Source organism: Jaculus jaculus, chromosome 2, assembly GCF_020740685.1.
Source record: "Jaculus jaculus isolate mJacJac1 chromosome 2, mJacJac1.mat.Y.cur, whole genome shotgun sequence".
NCBI classification, from domain to species: Eukaryota; Metazoa; Chordata; class Mammalia; order Rodentia; family Dipodidae; genus Jaculus; species Jaculus jaculus.
Window position 1 is genome coordinate 94,463,109 of NC_059103.1, and position 17,866 is coordinate 94,480,974.

Consider the following 17,866-nt stretch of genomic DNA (forward strand, 5'->3'; position numbering starts at 1 on the left):
ACTCTTTTGTTTCTCCATACTATTTAGCTGCCTAATTCCCATTTGGGATTTTCCATGTTCTTTTTTGTTGTTGATTTCAGTCTGTCTCTTCTCCTTCATGGTGTCATGTGGAGGCAACTTCTCCCCCCTCTTACTCCAGATATCTGTTTAGTTCATTGTGAAGATCTCTTAACTTGCTATGATCTTTTAATCTCATTTGACACAAAACTGATTGAAGATTTATAAAAGGTGATATGTAATCAATACTTTTATTCACAGTTGATTTTCTTTAGAAGCTTTTACAATTATGCTGCTTTGACATTCTCATCAGCTTAGATGAGAAAGTAACATTCAAAATGAATGGGAATGGCAGGAGATAGCCTATTCACCATGGGAGGAGTTAGGGAGTTAGGATGTATTTTAATGATCCCAAACCCCATGTTCTTCGTAACCACCCTTAAATGTGATTGTAAAAAGTAATAGAAAGATTTTTTAAAATTAAAAATTACCCTAAGAGGGCTGGAGAGATGGCTTAGCGGTTAAGCGCTTGCCTGTGAAGCCTAAGGACCCCAGTTCGAGGCTCGGTTCCCCAGGTCCCACGTTACCCAGATGCACAAGGGGGCGCACGTGTCTGGAGTTCGTTTGCAGAGGCTGGAAGCCCTGGCGCGCCCATTCTCTCTCTCTCCCTCTATCTGTCTTTCTCTCTGTGTCTATCACTCTCAAATAAATAAAAAATGAACAAAAAATATTTAAAAAAAAATTACCCTAAGAGGGCTGGAGAAAATGGCTTATCATTTGTCTGCAAAGACAAGGGACTCAGGTTTGATTCCCCTGGACCCATATAAGCTGGATACATAAGGAGGTACATGCATCTAGAGTTCATTTGCAGTGGCTAGAGGCCCTGGCATGCCCATGTCCATGCTCATTCTCCTTCTTCCTCCCCCCTCTCCCTCCCCCCTCTCTATATATGGAGATGTGTGTGTGTGTGTGTGTGTGTGTGTGTGTGTGTGTATTTCAAATAAATAAATAAATAATTTTTAAAATTACCTTAAGGGCATAAGATATGGTTCATTGGTTAAGGCACTTTCCTACAAAGGCTAACAACAACCTTGGTTAGATTCCCCAGTACCCATGTAAAGCCAGATGCACAAAGTGGCACATGTGGAGTCCTTTGCAGTGGCTGGAGGCCCTGGCATACCCATGTTCATTCTCACTCTTTCTTTCTCTCTCTCTCTTCTCTCTGTTTGAAAATAGATACCTTACAATATTAGTAAAACAATGAGAAGTCCAAAGACTCAGGCAACTATAAAGCTAAAGTATCTGCCTCCCCTTTCATTTACTGTCTCTCTGTGTCACGCTGGGATACATAGCTCAGTAAAGATCTGGGCTGCAAGGCTGGTCCTGCCAGTAACCCATTGCTTGCTGTATTGATGGGTCTAGTGCTGCTGGGGTCTTCTCTTTCCCAGTTAAATACTGGAACATGCTGAAGCACTTGGGACTGTGATCTCAAGATCTTCAGTTAATAGAGTAAAACTATTAAGATGTCATATGATTTACAAAGCCACAATATACAGTTTGTTCATGGCTAAGTATTGTTATTTTTAGAAACATTTTTTAACAATTTTTCAGAACTACTTTGACTTTGGCAGTAAAAATATCCATTATAAATATCCATTTTATAATTATTTTTCTTCTTTTCAATTTCAGGGTCAGCCTGGTCCTCAAGTAAGTGATCTCTTTTCTGTCAAATTAAGTCCAATTTAGGATTTTCGTACTGTGGAGGCTTCATTTTTCTACTTACTTTCCAATCCCTTTCAAAGACTAGAAGAACGCTAAGGACTGGTAATCATGATACCACATAGTAGACCAAATATTTCCCATCATTAGAGCCTCAGGGCCTCTTCAGGGTTGAGCCACATCAGCTGTTGGGCCAGATGGTAAGCCTAACAATGTACCATCATGTAAAGCAGAACTCTTAACTGATCTGAACCAGTGCCCCACGACTTCAGTGTGAAACAGAATGACTTAGTTAATGTCGGATAGGGACTGGTTTGCATTAAGTACTGATTAATTATGTACTAATGTCGTTGTAAATCCACCAAGACTCATTATTTAGGCTGTGATCTTACTACCTTCCTTTGATTCAGTGTAGACAGATATTGACTTTGTTCTCCATTTTCAATATAAACCAACTGCTGCAGACATGATTGATAATTAAGCATGAATGCAGCCGACAGAAAATCTTTGAGCCCTAAATCATACTGAGGAAAAAGAGCAAGTTTCAGGGTGAGGAGAACTGTGTATAAAAATAGAAGTACAAAAGGAAAGGCAAGTTTTCACAAGTATTCTAACAACTCAAACTCTTAGGCTTAGTGGTTGAGGCGCTTGCATGCGAAACCTAAGATCTCAGTTGGAATCATCATCATAGCCAAATGCATAGTGATGCAAGCATGCAGTGCTGTACATACGCACAATGGGGCATGTGGTCCAGAGTTTGTTCACAGCAGCTAAGGCCCTGGATACCCATTCTCTCTCCCCTACCTCTCTGTCCTTCAAAAACAAACAAACAAAAAAAGACTCAGTGTTATCTCCAGCCTGTGAGCTACTTCTGAGAGGAACCATAGTTAGTAAGGATTTGCCTGTAACACTCTTCCCCTGATCTAATGATTGCTACTTCTCTCCTTGAAATGTTTCATAATAAACCATTTCCATGATACCTTTATACTTAATATCATGAATTCTTTATGTGTTAAACTGCAAACAAGACCACAGGACATTATTTATAGGTGTTCTGAGCTTTGTATATAAGGCTAATGACACAAACAAGAAATCCTATGTACTTCAGTGGAACAGTTCTGTTCTTAGTAAGCTCATAAGAAAAAGTTTGACCATTAATTAATTTATATTGATATTCAAGAATACTATCATTACCTGTAACTTTATTCCCATACTCCAAATTGGTTCAAGTTAATTATTAGGATATATTCCCAGAGGACAGTCATGTCTTCTCTGCATTTGAAGTAACTATATTATAATGGGACAAGGTAAAGCATAAGGAGCCTTGATGTTTACTCAGAGCTGACAACAGCCCTGCAGAGAGAGTTAAGTCACTTGCTTGGTCACACAGTTCTACTGGTCTGTCCCTAAAACTTGAAGACCTATAGCACTCAGCCCATAAGGCATGTAGTGTGAATAAGCAAGTAAGAAACATTTAAACCCCAGTGTATGACATTTAAATTTGTTTTTAAAGTTTGGACAGACTATAATTGTTATCTTATTAGATATGTGCAAATATATCAAGGAGCAATTTATTTGCATAAACATTCTACATTATTTATATATACAAAATTATATACAAAATTACATGGCATAGAAGTTAATTCCATAGAAAGAAAAATTCAATTTCATTTGTGTCACTCATTATTTTATAAGGTTCTTCAGATCAGTATGATTTTATTCTGAAGGCTGATAGTAAAAAGGGAAGTTGTTATTCAGTGGGTGGTCCTCATTCTCTTCCTAAAACTGAAGATGGTGTAGGTGAACTTGATTTGCTGAGAAGTTGTGAAGAACTGAACCTGAGAGCAATGAACGCTGTACAATTACAGTATGAACTGTGGACCTGAGGGAAGACAAGAAGTATTCACACTCTTGAGTAAAGAAACTGGTTCCTTGCAAGGTCTGTGAAATGGTGAAAGGATCTTGGAAGAAAGAGAAAATCTGTACTTAACCCCCTGTGGCAAAGATGGAAAAGAGGCAGGGCCTGGGCAGACATGATGCTGTTGCAAATCCATGAGCGCAGGGGAGAGAAAAGTCATGGGAGTGTGAAATAGAATGGTGTCACAGTGGATTGAAAGAAGTAAGTGACAGCAGAGGGTATGTAAGAACAGAAAGGAGAAGAGGTTAGGAAAAAGACCTGTGAGGATTTGTTTTTTCAAATGTGAGCTGAGATCTGAAATGGGGGCAACCTTGTTATTTGTTCTTTACTTCATGTTCATTTGCTTAAACCATGTATTTATCAAATACTATGTGTCACACACAATAAGGCTGAAAGATTGTGGTGAGCAATACTCAGTATTTGGTTTGTGATAGTCCACTACTGTTTTACTTTCATTTTTAAAGATCTAAATTATTTTATAAGATTTAATTGATAATGTTGAATATATTCAAGATACACAACTTGATTTCACATACATATATAATTATTATGACATGAAAATTAATACATCCATCTCTACCTAAACTGTGCAGTGATACAACCTCAGAACTTATTCATCTTATACTTTTTATTTGTGTGGTGTGTGGGGGTGTGTGGGCATGGGGGTTGCATGTGCATGCAGTCCATGATGTACATGTCATAACAAATGTCAGAGTGCCAGTCTTCACCTTTCACTGTTTTGACACAGGGCCTCTCTTGTTTGTTGCTGGGAAGGCCAGACTAGCTGGCCTGTGAGCTTCAGGATTCTCCTGACTCCACCTCTCGTTCCCATAGGTCATTAGAATTACAGATGTGTGCGCCACTTTGCACGTAGCTTTGTGTGGGAGCTGAGGATCCAGAGTCCAGCGGGTAGGCTTGCAGAGCCAGTGTCTTTAACCACTGAGCAAGCTCAGCCCCTTGTTCATCTTTTATAACTGAAGGTTTTCACCTTCCTGCCAGCATCTTCCCATTTGTGCCACCCACTCATCCATTCAACAGTTGTAGATTCACTAAACAAGTAAGAATAATACTTGTCTTTTGGTATTTGCTTATTTAATTTAGCACAATGCCCTCCATATTAATCTATGTTATTACAAATGGTAAGATTATTTTCTTTGTTATAACTAATAATACTCCATTATATTATGTACCTCACTGTTTGATTCATCCATCAGTAGGCAGGTTGATTCCATATTGACTGTTGAGAACAGATTCTATATGTATGTGTTCTAAAAGTATTTCAGTCTGTGCCTGGCTTGTCCTTTAGGTCCATCCATATTGCTTCATGGTTGAGTCCACTCCATTACTCCATTGATGGACACTTAGGCTGATCTCATATCTTAAATTTGGAAGTGCAGATATCGCTTCAATATACCAACTTTATTTCATTTGGATACATACCAGTGGGATTACTGAGCCATGTGGTAATTCCATTTTTAATTTTTTGAGGAATCTACATAACTACATTGTTTTATATTGCTAACAACAGGTTATAAAGGCTTTCTCTTCTCCGCATCTTTGCCTCCACAGCTCTTACCTTTTATTATTATTATTGAGAGAAAGAAAGAGGGAGGGAGGGAAAGAATGGATGCACCAAGACCTTCAGTTTGCTGTGAAGGAACTCGAGATGTGTGTGCCCCCTTGTGGCGCATGTGTGACATTGCACACTTGTGTCACTATGTGTCTGCCTATGTGGGACCTTGAGATTTGAACATGACTTACTAGGCTTCTCAGGCAAGTGCCTTAGCCACTAAGCCATCTCTCCAACCCTCTTGCCATTTTAATAATGGCCATCCTAGCTAGCAGTTTGGAGGTAATATATTACTGGTTTCCATTTGCATTTCATGAGGATTAATAATTCCAAATATTCTTTCCATGTATCTGTTAACCATTCATATGTCTTCTTTGAAAAAAAAATAAGTAAAGTATGGAGGTTGTCAAATCTCCCAACACATCACTTCTGAGAATAACCTCATCCTACCTGCCAATCCTGCCCTGTTTGCGAACATCTAAGTGGTCCCCGGCTCATTCTGGACCTCAAGCTTGTGGCATTTAAGGAAGTCTTAGGCCACCCTGCAGAGTACTTGGGATTACCACCTTGCTTTAAGTGTGGTATTGGTGTGTTGGATCTTAGTTTGAATATTGAGTTCCTGTCTAGATCTTAGCTCATCTGTTCTGGTTCAGTCATTTTCTGGATTCCCATAACACTTTACCTGTGTAGCTCTTTATATTACTTTATGCTTACAGAAGAGGAGTATAGACTTCTCATCAAATTGCTTGCAAGGTAAAGGATGGCGGTGCCACTTTTGGGCTCTGCCATCTAAGATGAATTACTTCATCACTCTAAATTGCATTTTTCCCCATCTGTAAGGCCAAGATGATAATGCCTTATCTCAACACACAGTATGAAGGTTAAAATAAGAAGTATGTGTGAAATGTATTGTTCGGTGCCTGGTGCATAGTGAACACTCAATAAATACAAGTATTCACATATTCATTCATTCATTCATTCATTCATTCTCTCTCTCTTTCTCTCTCTCATAGTTATCCCTAAACATTGTTTATGCCTTTCTTAACAGCCCTGTTTTCTTAAAGTGGAGCATCTATGGCTTGATATTTATTATTCAACACAGCATGTAACTTTGTTCCTGGAACACAGCAGTTCAATAGATATTATCAAGTGACAAATGGTAGCTGTAAGAGCAGGAGAAGAAAGCAGAGACAGAGAGAAATGCATGTGAATTCCCTAAGCCTAAAGCCCTTACATAGTGATGCTATGTGTCACAAATAATGCCATGAAAAACAAGTCTTTGGGGTTCCTAGAGGCTGAGATTTTACTGAACATTCATCAGTGTCAGGGTCTCATTTCCACTCAGTTTGGAAATTTGGATGCTTGTGTTTCCTGTGGTTATAGCAGTTTATTCATACTGATATTTAATCTTTGATGCTCTTGAAGAGATAGGTCAGCCAGTCAAATACTTATGACATCTTAGTTTACTTTTGCAGTAATTTACTTTTAAGGTTCAAGGCGTTAGACTTTTATTTTCACAATCAAAATCATTATTCATAGTATATTACCTAAACGTCAATGTTTTTACATGAATGAATATTTTAACACATATTACCTAAACTAGTTATTTTGAAAAAAAAATGTTCTCAGATTTCTGTTTTATCCTCTTTACAAAAATCTATTAATCTTTTCTGTGGCTCATATAATCTCCCTGTATCTTTCATACATCATGGAATGATGGGCCCACTGTATTAAGTGCAGGGCAGTCTGTCCACACTAAGGCCATAGTTTTACATAAAGTTATTGGCATCTCAAAGCTCTCTTCATAAGTGTCCATTGGAGTTGCATGTGAACATAAAGTAGCTGTAATTCCCTGAGGAATTCCAAGCACTAAAGTGGCGTGCATGTTGTAATTCTGTATTGCCCAGCGAGGAAAAAAAATGTAAGGGAAAACCACAGGCAAATTCCATCAGACAACTGTGCTTGGAGGCAGGCAGCTTCCATTTGTGTTTTCAGATACACTTGAAAAGAAGTTGAAGATGCCACTGTTCCTTTTGTCCCCAAGTCCCTTTAGTTTGCATCTTTTTGTTCTGTTATTTTCAGCGCCATTTCATAATGTTATAGTAAAATTTACAAGACTCAAGCTGTGTATGCCTTGTAAAGAATTCTTCCTGGTTAAAATATTGTATTTGAGGAGCAGTATTTAGCTTTCTATTCATGTGTTTTAAATTATATACTAAGCCCCTTCTAACCTAACACTTTAGCAATTCCCATATTTCATGTTCGCGTTCCAACCCAGCCTTTTCCAGATTCACATTGTCTGACTTGGGGGCAGAGGGAGGGCACATACATTCTCTAAGAAATTTGAAAAGCATGTGCATGTGTATGAGGTGTGTGAGTGTGCACGCATGTGGGTGTGTTGGAAGTCCTGATTTCACTCACGGTGACATAAGATCAGTAATGTATTCTCATATGAATAACTCATTCTCACTTGCAAAGTATATTTTATGTGGTGGTTACATAACAAAGAGAATGATAATGTAAGTCTTAATGCTGTTGGATTCTTAGTGTTTAATTAACATTGGAATTGTGATACAAAAGACATACTGTGTTCCAGATGGATTATATTATTGAGAATGCATAGTATAATAGCTTCTTTATTTACTTTTATTCATATTTCTTTATTTTTACATGCTCACTTGTGTATTTGAACAGTGTATCATCTCAATGTTTAATTTTCATTTCGAATTCTTTCCTGGTGACATTAATTGAAAAGCTTCTACTGCCAATTTTATGTATATTTTCTACAAATATATTATTCTTAAATCCATCAGATTAAGGTGAATAGCATGTAGCATTTCATGAAAAGTTAAGTTAATCCTGTATTGCTTTGCACTTGTGGAAACTTACTCCCTGAGCCACTCATTTTGTACTTCAATTTATTTACACACTATTAATACATAGAAAATTCTTGATTCTATAGGATTTTTTTTTTCAGTGCTGGGAGTTGAACCCAGAGTCTTGCATATGTTAGACAAATGTTCTTCACCAAGCTATACCCCTACCTCTGTAGTAAATTTTTAATGAATACATATATGTTTATGAATATATATTTGCTAATTCATATTTAATGGTAATTGTATGTGCACTTGAAAACGAGCCTACTGAAAACATGAAAACATTAGCAGCCTGGTTTTCTTTTGCATGTTTGTGCTCATGACTCTGTGCATGTGTGTGTATTGGGGGGTAATGTGGTGTGTGGGTGTGGTAAAGGCCCCTGATGTGCCCATGCTGTTTCCATGCACTTGTCTGCAGCTGGGTACTGTTGCCTGCAATGGCTGGAGTGGAAAACCTTAGAACGACAGGTATCCTACACTTTTTTAAAGTTTAATTTTATTTCTTTATTTGAGAGCAACAGACAGAGAAAGAGGCAGATAGTGAGAGAAAGAGAGAGAATGGGTGTGCCAGGGCCTTCAGCCACTGCAAATGAACTCCAGATGCGTGCACACCCTTGTGCATCTGGCTAACGTGGGTTCTGGGGAATCGATCCTTGAACCAGGCTCCTTAGGCTTCACAGGCAAGTGCTTAACTGCTAAGCCACCTCTCCAGCCCTCTTCTGCCTGTTCTCATTTGAGCCAAGTCTGTTACTAGGTCTACATTTCCCCCTATGAGTTCCAGTGATTCTCCAGTCTCTGCTCTCATTCAGGGTTGGGGTTACAGACACGCATGGCCATACCCAGCTGTTTATGTGGGTCCTGGGGATAAAACCTAGCCTTCCAGGCTTTCTCAGGCCCTCATGCATGAACAGGAAATGTTCTTAACCCCTGAGACATCTCTCCTGCCCAAGTAGCCTGTTTTTAAGACCGCTTATACAACATATTGTGTAGAGATAATAATGCTTTGTTTGCTGGGCTCTGGTGGCATTTTGCTTTACCATTTAGGGCTGTATGACTTTGGGCAACTTATCTAACTCTTCACTTTTCAACGGAAAATGAAGATGATTGATTTGATTTAATACATAACTAAATAAAGCACTTTAAGCAGTCTGTGACACCATAGGTATTGTGATTAAAGGTCTTCATAAACGTGTTCTCATAAGCACTCACCCAGAAACAACCATAAAGACTTGATCTTGTCCTCTTTACCTGCTGGATAAACATCCAAAAGACTAATGCTCTGGATAAATAATTTAATCTTACAGTTAAGCAGTTCATGAAAACTGATTATCACTGTTAGAAATGGATATTAAGGGCCCCTCTCTAAAACAAACAAATATCTGCACTTTCGTAAAACATTCTTCTGTGATATAAAATTAGCATACACTGAATTATTTCAGATTTATAAGTCCATATTTTATATATGGCCCATTTAAATCTGACTAGCATAATGTTTGCATGAACTTCCTCCTTATGTGAAACTTAGCCTCTAAAGTCTAGGTTGTTTTCCCTTTAAATTATCAGTTTACTTGATATTACTTGTTTAAAATAGCAAATCAGGAAGAGCCTATTTTAACAATTAAGGCTCAGTAATAAATTCCACATATAAGAATATATAAAATCAGTACTTGGGAGGCAGAGGTAGGAGGATCACCATGAGTTCGAGGCCACCTGACACTACATAGTGAATTCCAGGTCAGCCTGGGCTAGAGTGAAACCCTACCTAGACAAATCAGGAGAAAAAAAAAAAAAAAGAATATGTAAAATGAACTACCTTTATAAATCAGAAGTGATGCATGCTCAGTTTATACAGTAAACAAATATCAGTTCTTATTTTTGATGAGAAGAGCTATAGCGTACCTTACTGAAGCCTCATGCCTGACACCCACTGAGCTGTGGTACAGTTTGAAAAAAGGCATAGTAGAGTTTTGGATGTCTGAAAGAAATTTTTACTCTTGCAGTAGCAAACTCAGCACCGTCATTTCTAGCTCAGGCTTCTATGGCCAAGCTATGAGGCCAGAAGGAGACCACATCCCTCTGGAGGAAAATGTTATCTAACACACAACGTCTTATCTCGTCCAGCAAAGCCATGAATACGGTCTGTACAATTTCTCGGATGAAAGTTAACCAGGGCCATAGTGGCGAGAAGAGAAAGTGACATGAGAACAGTCTCCTGGAGGAGATGCAGGGCAGAAGGTGATGTCCCATAGAGAAGCCTCTGCTGGGTGCACAGCAGACAAGAAAGAAGGCAAGCAAGAACTGAAACCCAAAATGAGTGGGGTCCCCAGTGACGGTGTGTGAAGGAGGGGTGAAGTCAGTGTAAGAAGTGATTATGAAGTGAAAGCAGACGGCGAAATTCCTATAGAGCTGATGACCCAGAGTAGGATTGCCAGTGAGGTTGAATGAGGCAGTCAGATGTCAAGAAATGATTTGCGTACAGGTCTGTGAGTAACGTCGTAGCATAGGGACTTTTCCTCTGTTCTGTATTGTGTGTGGACTCGTGTGTGCAAAGGTACAAACTCGGTGTACAAGTATGTGCAGGCCAGTGGAGGCAGATGCTCTTCTACCCTATTACTCCAAGACAGAGACTATCACAGAACCTGGAGTTCTCTGGTTTTCTCTTAAGCCAGTTGACCAGAGAACCCTAGAAACCACCCTGCCACCCCCCCCCCCCCCCCCGCCGCCTCAGTGCTGAGGTTACAGGCATGCACAACTATGTCTGGCTTCCTGACCCCCTCAAATATTGGTCTTGATTAGAAACGAGTTTGAAGTTTCTGAGGCCAATTGACTATATATTTTAAGACCTCATCTGCAAACCTCTGAACTCTGCAGTCACTCTCCCTCGGCCGTTATTCATTGGTTTGACAAGAATGCCATCATGTGGGAGCTGAGGATGAAACTCAGGCCCTTGTGGTTTCCTGCTGAGTCATCTCCCCAGGCCCTAGCCTGGGGGTGTGAAAGTGGCAAAGGTGGGGAGAGTGAAAAATAAACCATGCCTTAAAATTTATTTTGCTTATTAAGAACATACTTTGTATGGATACATCATGTGGTACCATCTCTTCCCACATCCTTGGTCCTATTCCACTGAGGGCCCTCCTCAGTGGGGTTGCTGGTGTTCCTCATGGGGTCAGGAGTTATGCATTGTGAGAGTAGCAGTTTTGGGGACAGGCAGTGCCTCTGGGAATGACATCCCAAACTGTGGCTTACCCCCTCTTCCGTAAAATTTTCTGAGCTGTGGTGGGTGCAAACCACTTTTTTTTTTTTTTTGAAAGTTTGGAGTCACGGGGAAAATGAAGACAAGGTCAGATCTGCCTGTGTTTGAGAAGAACACAGCCTGTCACTGGGTGGTGGTCATTTCATTCCGGAAACATGAAGCTGCTTTATTGCCTTCACTGTTAGTCTTGACACTTTTGAGCTAATGTGATGAGCCAACAGATCAGAAATTATAGTGCACCCAAAAGGCCCAGTTTCTAGATTGTGAGCTCATATTCATGAATGCCTGCTATAAATGTATGTGAATTTTGAGAAGCACATACTGGAAGCTTGTTGGACACTCAGGCATTGGTGTATTTTTGATCGCCTCCAGGGTGTTTAGGGGATACTAAGTTTGACCCTAGTGAAAAACTAAAGGCTTCTGTTTCAGGCCATCTATTAATGTTTATTGAATATTTGTCTTGTAGAAAGTCCAAAGCTGTACATTTGTATATAAAGGGATGTGCTATTTACAGAAGACCTTGTGTTCCTTTAATTACTTTCTGCCTCTCCCACAGTGGGGTCATTATTCTCCATCCATCTTGCAAATTTATAAACTGAGGCTCCACAATGTGATACCACTTGCCAGAGGTCATTTCTCAGTATATATAAAGGCCTCCAAAGTTAGTACTAGTTATGCTTCCTATATGCAGGACTTTTCTTCCTGCTCCAGGGTCCTGGTACTGTAGTAAGAAACAAACAACTTCTCACTGGGATGAGCCAAGTGTCATAAAAGAGAGACAAGTGCTTCGAGAGTTGAATATTAGGGAAGCAATATATTTAGAAGAGTCTCATAAGCTTAGGAAAGGAAGGCTCCAGAGATTAGACATCACGTGACTGACTACAGTAGTGGTGGTGTGGGGGAGGGGGTTACAAGATGGTACAACTCACAATCTGACCATGCTGAATTTATGCCACCTTGCTTCACAACTAAAGTTGCCCGGAAAGAGACTATAAGAAATCTTTCACACAAAGCAAAGTGACAATTCCAGAAGAAAACAATTCCAGAGGAAGAAAACCTACCAAGTTTGGAAGGGTGGAGGCCATTCTGAGAATAGCTGGCATGGGGAGATGATCCTTACGGCAGATTCAGAAAAGGAGATTAGCAGCAGGTGATAAAGGACTTCAACAAAAGCAAAAGTTCACACTGGGGAAGAAATCTTACAGGTCTTCTAAAATCAATTTTTAGCTGGGCATGGTGCTTCACACTTGTTAACCCTGTGCTTGGGAGACTCACAATTCAAAGTCAGTCTGGACTACAGATTGATTTAGAAAAATGAATTTTTAAGTAAAAGCTACTTTTTTTTTCTTTTTTGATTTTTCGAGGTAGGGTCTCAGTGTAGCCCAGGCTGACCTGGAATTCACTATAGAGTCTCAGGGTGGCCTCGAACTCAAGGCAATCCTACCTCTGCCTCCCGAGTGCTGGGATTAAAGGCGTGCGCCACCACACCCGGTTTATAAGAGCTACTTTTGAACTTTCCAAATGCTCTCAAAAGAAGAGGAAGTAGTATGGTGAATTGCCCTAAATGCATGCCTCCGCTTAAGAACAGCTTTCACCAGTCTACTCCATCAATCTGACCTAAGTTATTTTGTTGGCATGAGGGCCAGTGAGTCTTTAGCGGAGACACTGCAAGAGGTGGTTTCTTGTACACAGCTCACTCTTGGCCACAAGTGAAAACAGAACTAGTCCAGAATCAGAATGCCACAGGTCCAGGGCAAAGTAGCAACAGGGACTGTTTTGGTTAGAAGCAAGGCAGATTTTGGACTGGTAGTCTTGGCAACCACATGGTTGTGGAAGTTGCAGCTACAGTGAGGCAAATCCATCCATGGTGGCATACAGCACCCCCAGCCTGCAGCACTCCTTGTTTTTGCTCTCACAGCTCCCATGGGTACGTGCACTGCTTTACTTGGACCTCCACCTCACCTTTCTTCTTTGGCACTTCAGTCTGCACCTGCGCTTCTTCCTCCACTCTGCTCTCATGGCTCAGAGGTTTCTGCTAAGATGGCATCACGGCTGGGAGAGAGAGCTCTGCTTTGTTTCTGTTCTGGAAATTGAGCCCGTGACCTCCGACCTGCAGAGCATGTACTCTGTGACTGTTGATGGCATCCTTTAAAGCAAAGCCTCGATGCCATGTCAATCCATTTGCATACACTGAAATGGGAATCTTTGATAAGGCATTTAAAAAAACATTTCATCAACAATCCTAAAACGAACAATAATTCATTAACATTAACACTTCCAATTCAGATTTTTCTCAACTGTCTTAAACTTCTCTTTTTATAAATGTTTTGTGTGAATTAGGGCTCAAATTCCACATTAGGCACTTAATATTTGTCATTGTCTCCTATTCTAGTTATTCTTCTCCTTTTATTTTTTCCCACGGAATAAGTTTTTCGAGAACATTTGTCCTATATATAGAATGCCCCACATTCTAGACTGGTCTGAGTACTTCCTGTGGTCTTACTGAATGTGCTGTCCTATCTTCTGTATGAGCTTTGCTTCAGTTTTTAGAAAACTTTGCTTTAAAGGTGTGGTTTGCTCACTAGTTCATACCAAGAAGCACATGGTATTTGGTTGTTCTATAATCAAGATGTATTAGCCTCACACCAATATTTGGCCTGGTGGATTTTGTAACTCTTGATATCTCCAGTTTCCTAGAGTAACTTTTACATCATGGAATAAATGGACCCCTGAAGTTTTGGGGGCCAAAGAATCATATGTGCAAAAAATAATGTACTTATGTCACTATGTCAAACCCGGCCTTAAGTAGTCCTTCCACTTCACCTTCCCAAGTAGTTGGGTCTACAGGTGTGCCCAACACACTCAGATAAGGAAATTAATTTAACAAAGAAAATGTCATGTGGATGAGAACACAAAACAAGCCTGTCTTGGCTATCTAGGTACATTGTAGCCATGAGCATAATGATATTTCACTTAACACTGGAGGTTAGAGACTCATATCCAAGCCCTAAAATTCAGGCTCTGAACCTCAACTGACAATTTTGTTTTTGTACTGGTGCCCACTTGGACTGGGAGGAACATCTTACCCTTACCCTTGCATTGTGCTCAATTGCTCTTCATAAAACCTACCTTGTTTCATATAACACTGCAAATTGAGTAAAATATCAAACCAAGCTCAAGTAACCTGGGCAAAATAAAGTTTGGACAGTATATTAGAAGATGTGAAATAGACAACTGCAAATTCACCTAGGGCTTAAAGATGAATGTGCCATACAAAATCTAGATGTATCCACACATGCAGCATGAAAGCAGATGCGGGACTATTTAGGGGAGGCAGGGAAGCAACAAGAGTGGGAGAGGAGGGTCTAGGGATGGAGGGTAAAAAGTACAACAATATATATGTTATGAAAAATGTCAATGAAGCCCATTATTTTGTATGCTAACTAAAATAATAAAATAGATGAATGTACTCTAGAATATATTTGGATCATAGTAAGACAGTGAGAGTATTGTAGGATAGTTTGCACACCATTAGCTATAAAATGACAGGGGCTACTATGAGCAGTTAGAAAGCAAGTTGATACTTTCTTTCGACAACTGGAATGTTTAGAATTCCATGTCTTTCACCATGGAGTTCATTTTATTTGACCTTTAAAAAATAAGCAAAAAGCATTCAAAGTTAAAGCAGTTATTGCAGTTTAGTAGAGGTAACAAACAGTGCTAGGAAGAAGGGATCCTTTAGGTTTGATTGGCAAGAGCAGTAATTCTGTATTTAATCATATTGCATTAGAAAAGGAGGACAGAGTGACATCCCTGATTCCCACTGTTTCATCCTGAATCCTTAACTCCACTGAGCTACCTCACTCTTACTTTTGTCCTTTTGTTTTGCATGTATGTATGCTGATATGTGAGGGGCATGTGTGAGGGGGGTGTGTGTACATGCATGTGTGCACATGCTTGTAGAGGCTCGAAGTCCATGTCTGATATCTTCCTCAGTCGCTCTCCACCTTATCTTCTGAGTCAGAGTTTCTCCTTGAATGTGGAGCTCATAGATTCAGCTAGCAAATCCAGCCATCACGCCCCAGTTATCCTCCTGCCTCCAGTGCTAGGTTGCAGGCGAGCACTGCCATGCCTGGCTTTTACATGGGTGCTAGAGGTCTGAACTCAGGTCCTAGGGTTTGCTTGGCAGACACTACCAACTAAGCCATCTCCCCAGTCCCCAAGTCTTACATTGGAGAGTCCTTTCTAATGTTTAAACTTTTCCAAATTTTGCCTTAGTGTTAGAAACCATTAATTGCTTCCTTATGGAAGCTGCATGTGATTTAAGGCTGATCCTAGGAACATATAGCTCATTGTTCAGGGCTCAAACAGACATCATAAAAGCCTGTACTTATAGTCTTACTATTGACAATATCCTGAAAATAATAGCTGTAAAAATTATTCTCTAGCAGGTCAAGCTGGCTTTGCTATTTTTAAGTTTTAGGTTATATCCACCCCCTTCTGCTTGGTTGCTTTTCATCTTTGATAGAAAATAAAAGGTGCAGAGAATAAAGCTATAAATCTGTTTATGGCTATAATTCCCTTACCAGGCTTAGTAGAATTTGACACTATAATAAACACAGTTTGGTACAACCTAGAAGCTGTTTCTCCTAGAATTCTTTGTTATTACTTTGAATTCCAAGAATTTTGTTACACTCTTATTTTTCTGAGTGTTTCAATTCAGCAAGAGTTAGCTGAGTGCCTACTCTATACTTGGGTTGATGAGGTGGCTCTAGGGCCAAAGGCATGTGGGAATGTGGTCAAAAGTTTTGTTTTGTTTGGTGATAGTTCCTGGACAGTAGAGGTAAACTATATTAAATATATATATTCTTCAAGTGAGTCCCACCATCGACCTAGGATATTTCTCAAGATTTCTTTTACATTTTAAGAAGTCAGTATGTTTGTTTACCTTCTTCATCCTTTGGCCAAGTATCTGAAAAGAAATTTTATTTATGTTTATCATTAATAAAATTAGAATATCAAGAATAGTTTGTTATTAATAATCACTACCGTTGGTAGGATAACATTTTATGTCACTTCCTGTATACTACTTTGTTTTCACCAAACAAGTGGCATTATTTCTTCTATTTAACAGCTGAATAAATAGGCTCAATGAGATTATCTAAGTCTCTAAGATCACACAAGTGCTTGCAAACAGGGGTTCATCTGGATACATTTGATTCACAGACCAAGCTCCTAACCACCATGATACTTTATGAATTCCAGGTCAGCCTGGGCTAGAAAAAGACCCTACCTCAAAAAAAAAAAAAAAAAAAAAAAAAGAAAGAAAGAAAGAAAGAAAGAAAGAAAGAAAGAAAGAAAGAATGAATGAATGAATTTCTCCTAATTGAACTTTTGACACCTTATGAATCTGACTTACATGAGTACTGGGGAATCAAACCTGAGTCCTTTGGTTTTATAGGCTAGTACCTTCATCACTGAGCCACTTCTCCAGTCCATTGCTTCTTCCTTCCTTCCTTTCTTTCAAGGTAGAGTCTTATTCTAGCTCAAACTGACATGGGACTCACTCTGTATCCAGGCTGCCTTTGAAGTCAATGGTGATCCTCCCACCTCAGCCCCCAAAGTGCTGGGCTTAGAGGTGTGAGTCATTGCACCCAGTTCACTTTTGCTGCTTTTGGATTTTTTGTTCTTTTACTGAATCACTTAAGAAAACTATGAGCAAGTATGAACATGTACATTTCATCTATACTTATAAGCAATCCAATTATATCTTATGCTTTTCAGAAACCTTTTTTGTCCTTTTATTTTACACATTTTATCCATTTCTAGCTCAAGTTATTAAGTCAGAAGACTATAAACCAAAACAATTTGATGACTTAAAAGTACATAAATAAATAAAAGTACATAAATAAAATAAAACAATTAGAGATGGCCCTAAAATTATATGTATATGTTATGCATGTGTATGTATGTATGCATGCATGAGTTCATGGTTGAAATAAATACTAGAAAAAATTATCATTTTAGTTATAGGGTAATCTATGCTAACTGCACAACACACACACACACACACACACACACACAATGTATAATTAGCTAGAATCTCTTTTTTTTTCAATGAAAACACTAGATTTTTCAATTGTCAATATTATTTTCAGTGTGAATTTTTTGGCATTCAGAGACCTACTGAAATGGTGGTGCTAAATTCAGTTTTCATGAATGTGTGCTGAGTTGTGTCTCATTGCACAGCAGGCATCTAGGGAACAGGCAGAAGTCATGAGCTAGCACAGTGAAGGGTATCTATCTTCCTTGCATCCAAGAAAAAGTGGGTAGTCTGTTTCCCTCCTCCCAGCTAAACCTTAGGTATGGATGAAGTAATGTTTGTAAGAGTGCTGGAGCTTCTCAGAGGGAAGACTTAGGTACACGGTGACACTGAACCTCCAAGTCAGAAGGCTGTCTTCCTCCTTAAAAAACTGGGGGAACTGTGCTGTTTAAAATATGAGAATTTCAGCTTGCAACTTAGGAAGTAGAGG

At 39.3% G+C, this 17,866-nt stretch overlaps 1 protein-coding gene across 13 annotated transcripts in view; it reads left to right on the forward strand.

Annotated features, from left to right (window-relative positions):
• Col25a1 (collagen type XXV alpha 1 chain) overlaps positions 1 to 17,866 on the forward strand; it is a 482,287-nt gene that overhangs the window by 286,924 nt on the left and 177,497 nt on the right. For 11 of the 13 annotated variants that reach the window (XM_045142758.1, XM_045142767.1, XM_045142757.1 and 8 more), the window contains exon 5: positions 1,687 to 1,704. The exons of the other annotated variants lie outside the window; for them this stretch is intronic. In XM_045142758.1, coding sequence (XP_044998693.1) covers positions 1,687 to 1,704 — 18 coding nt within the window. The remainder of the gene's footprint in view (positions 1 to 1,686; positions 1,705 to 17,866) is intronic. 13 annotated transcript variants of the gene reach the window in all.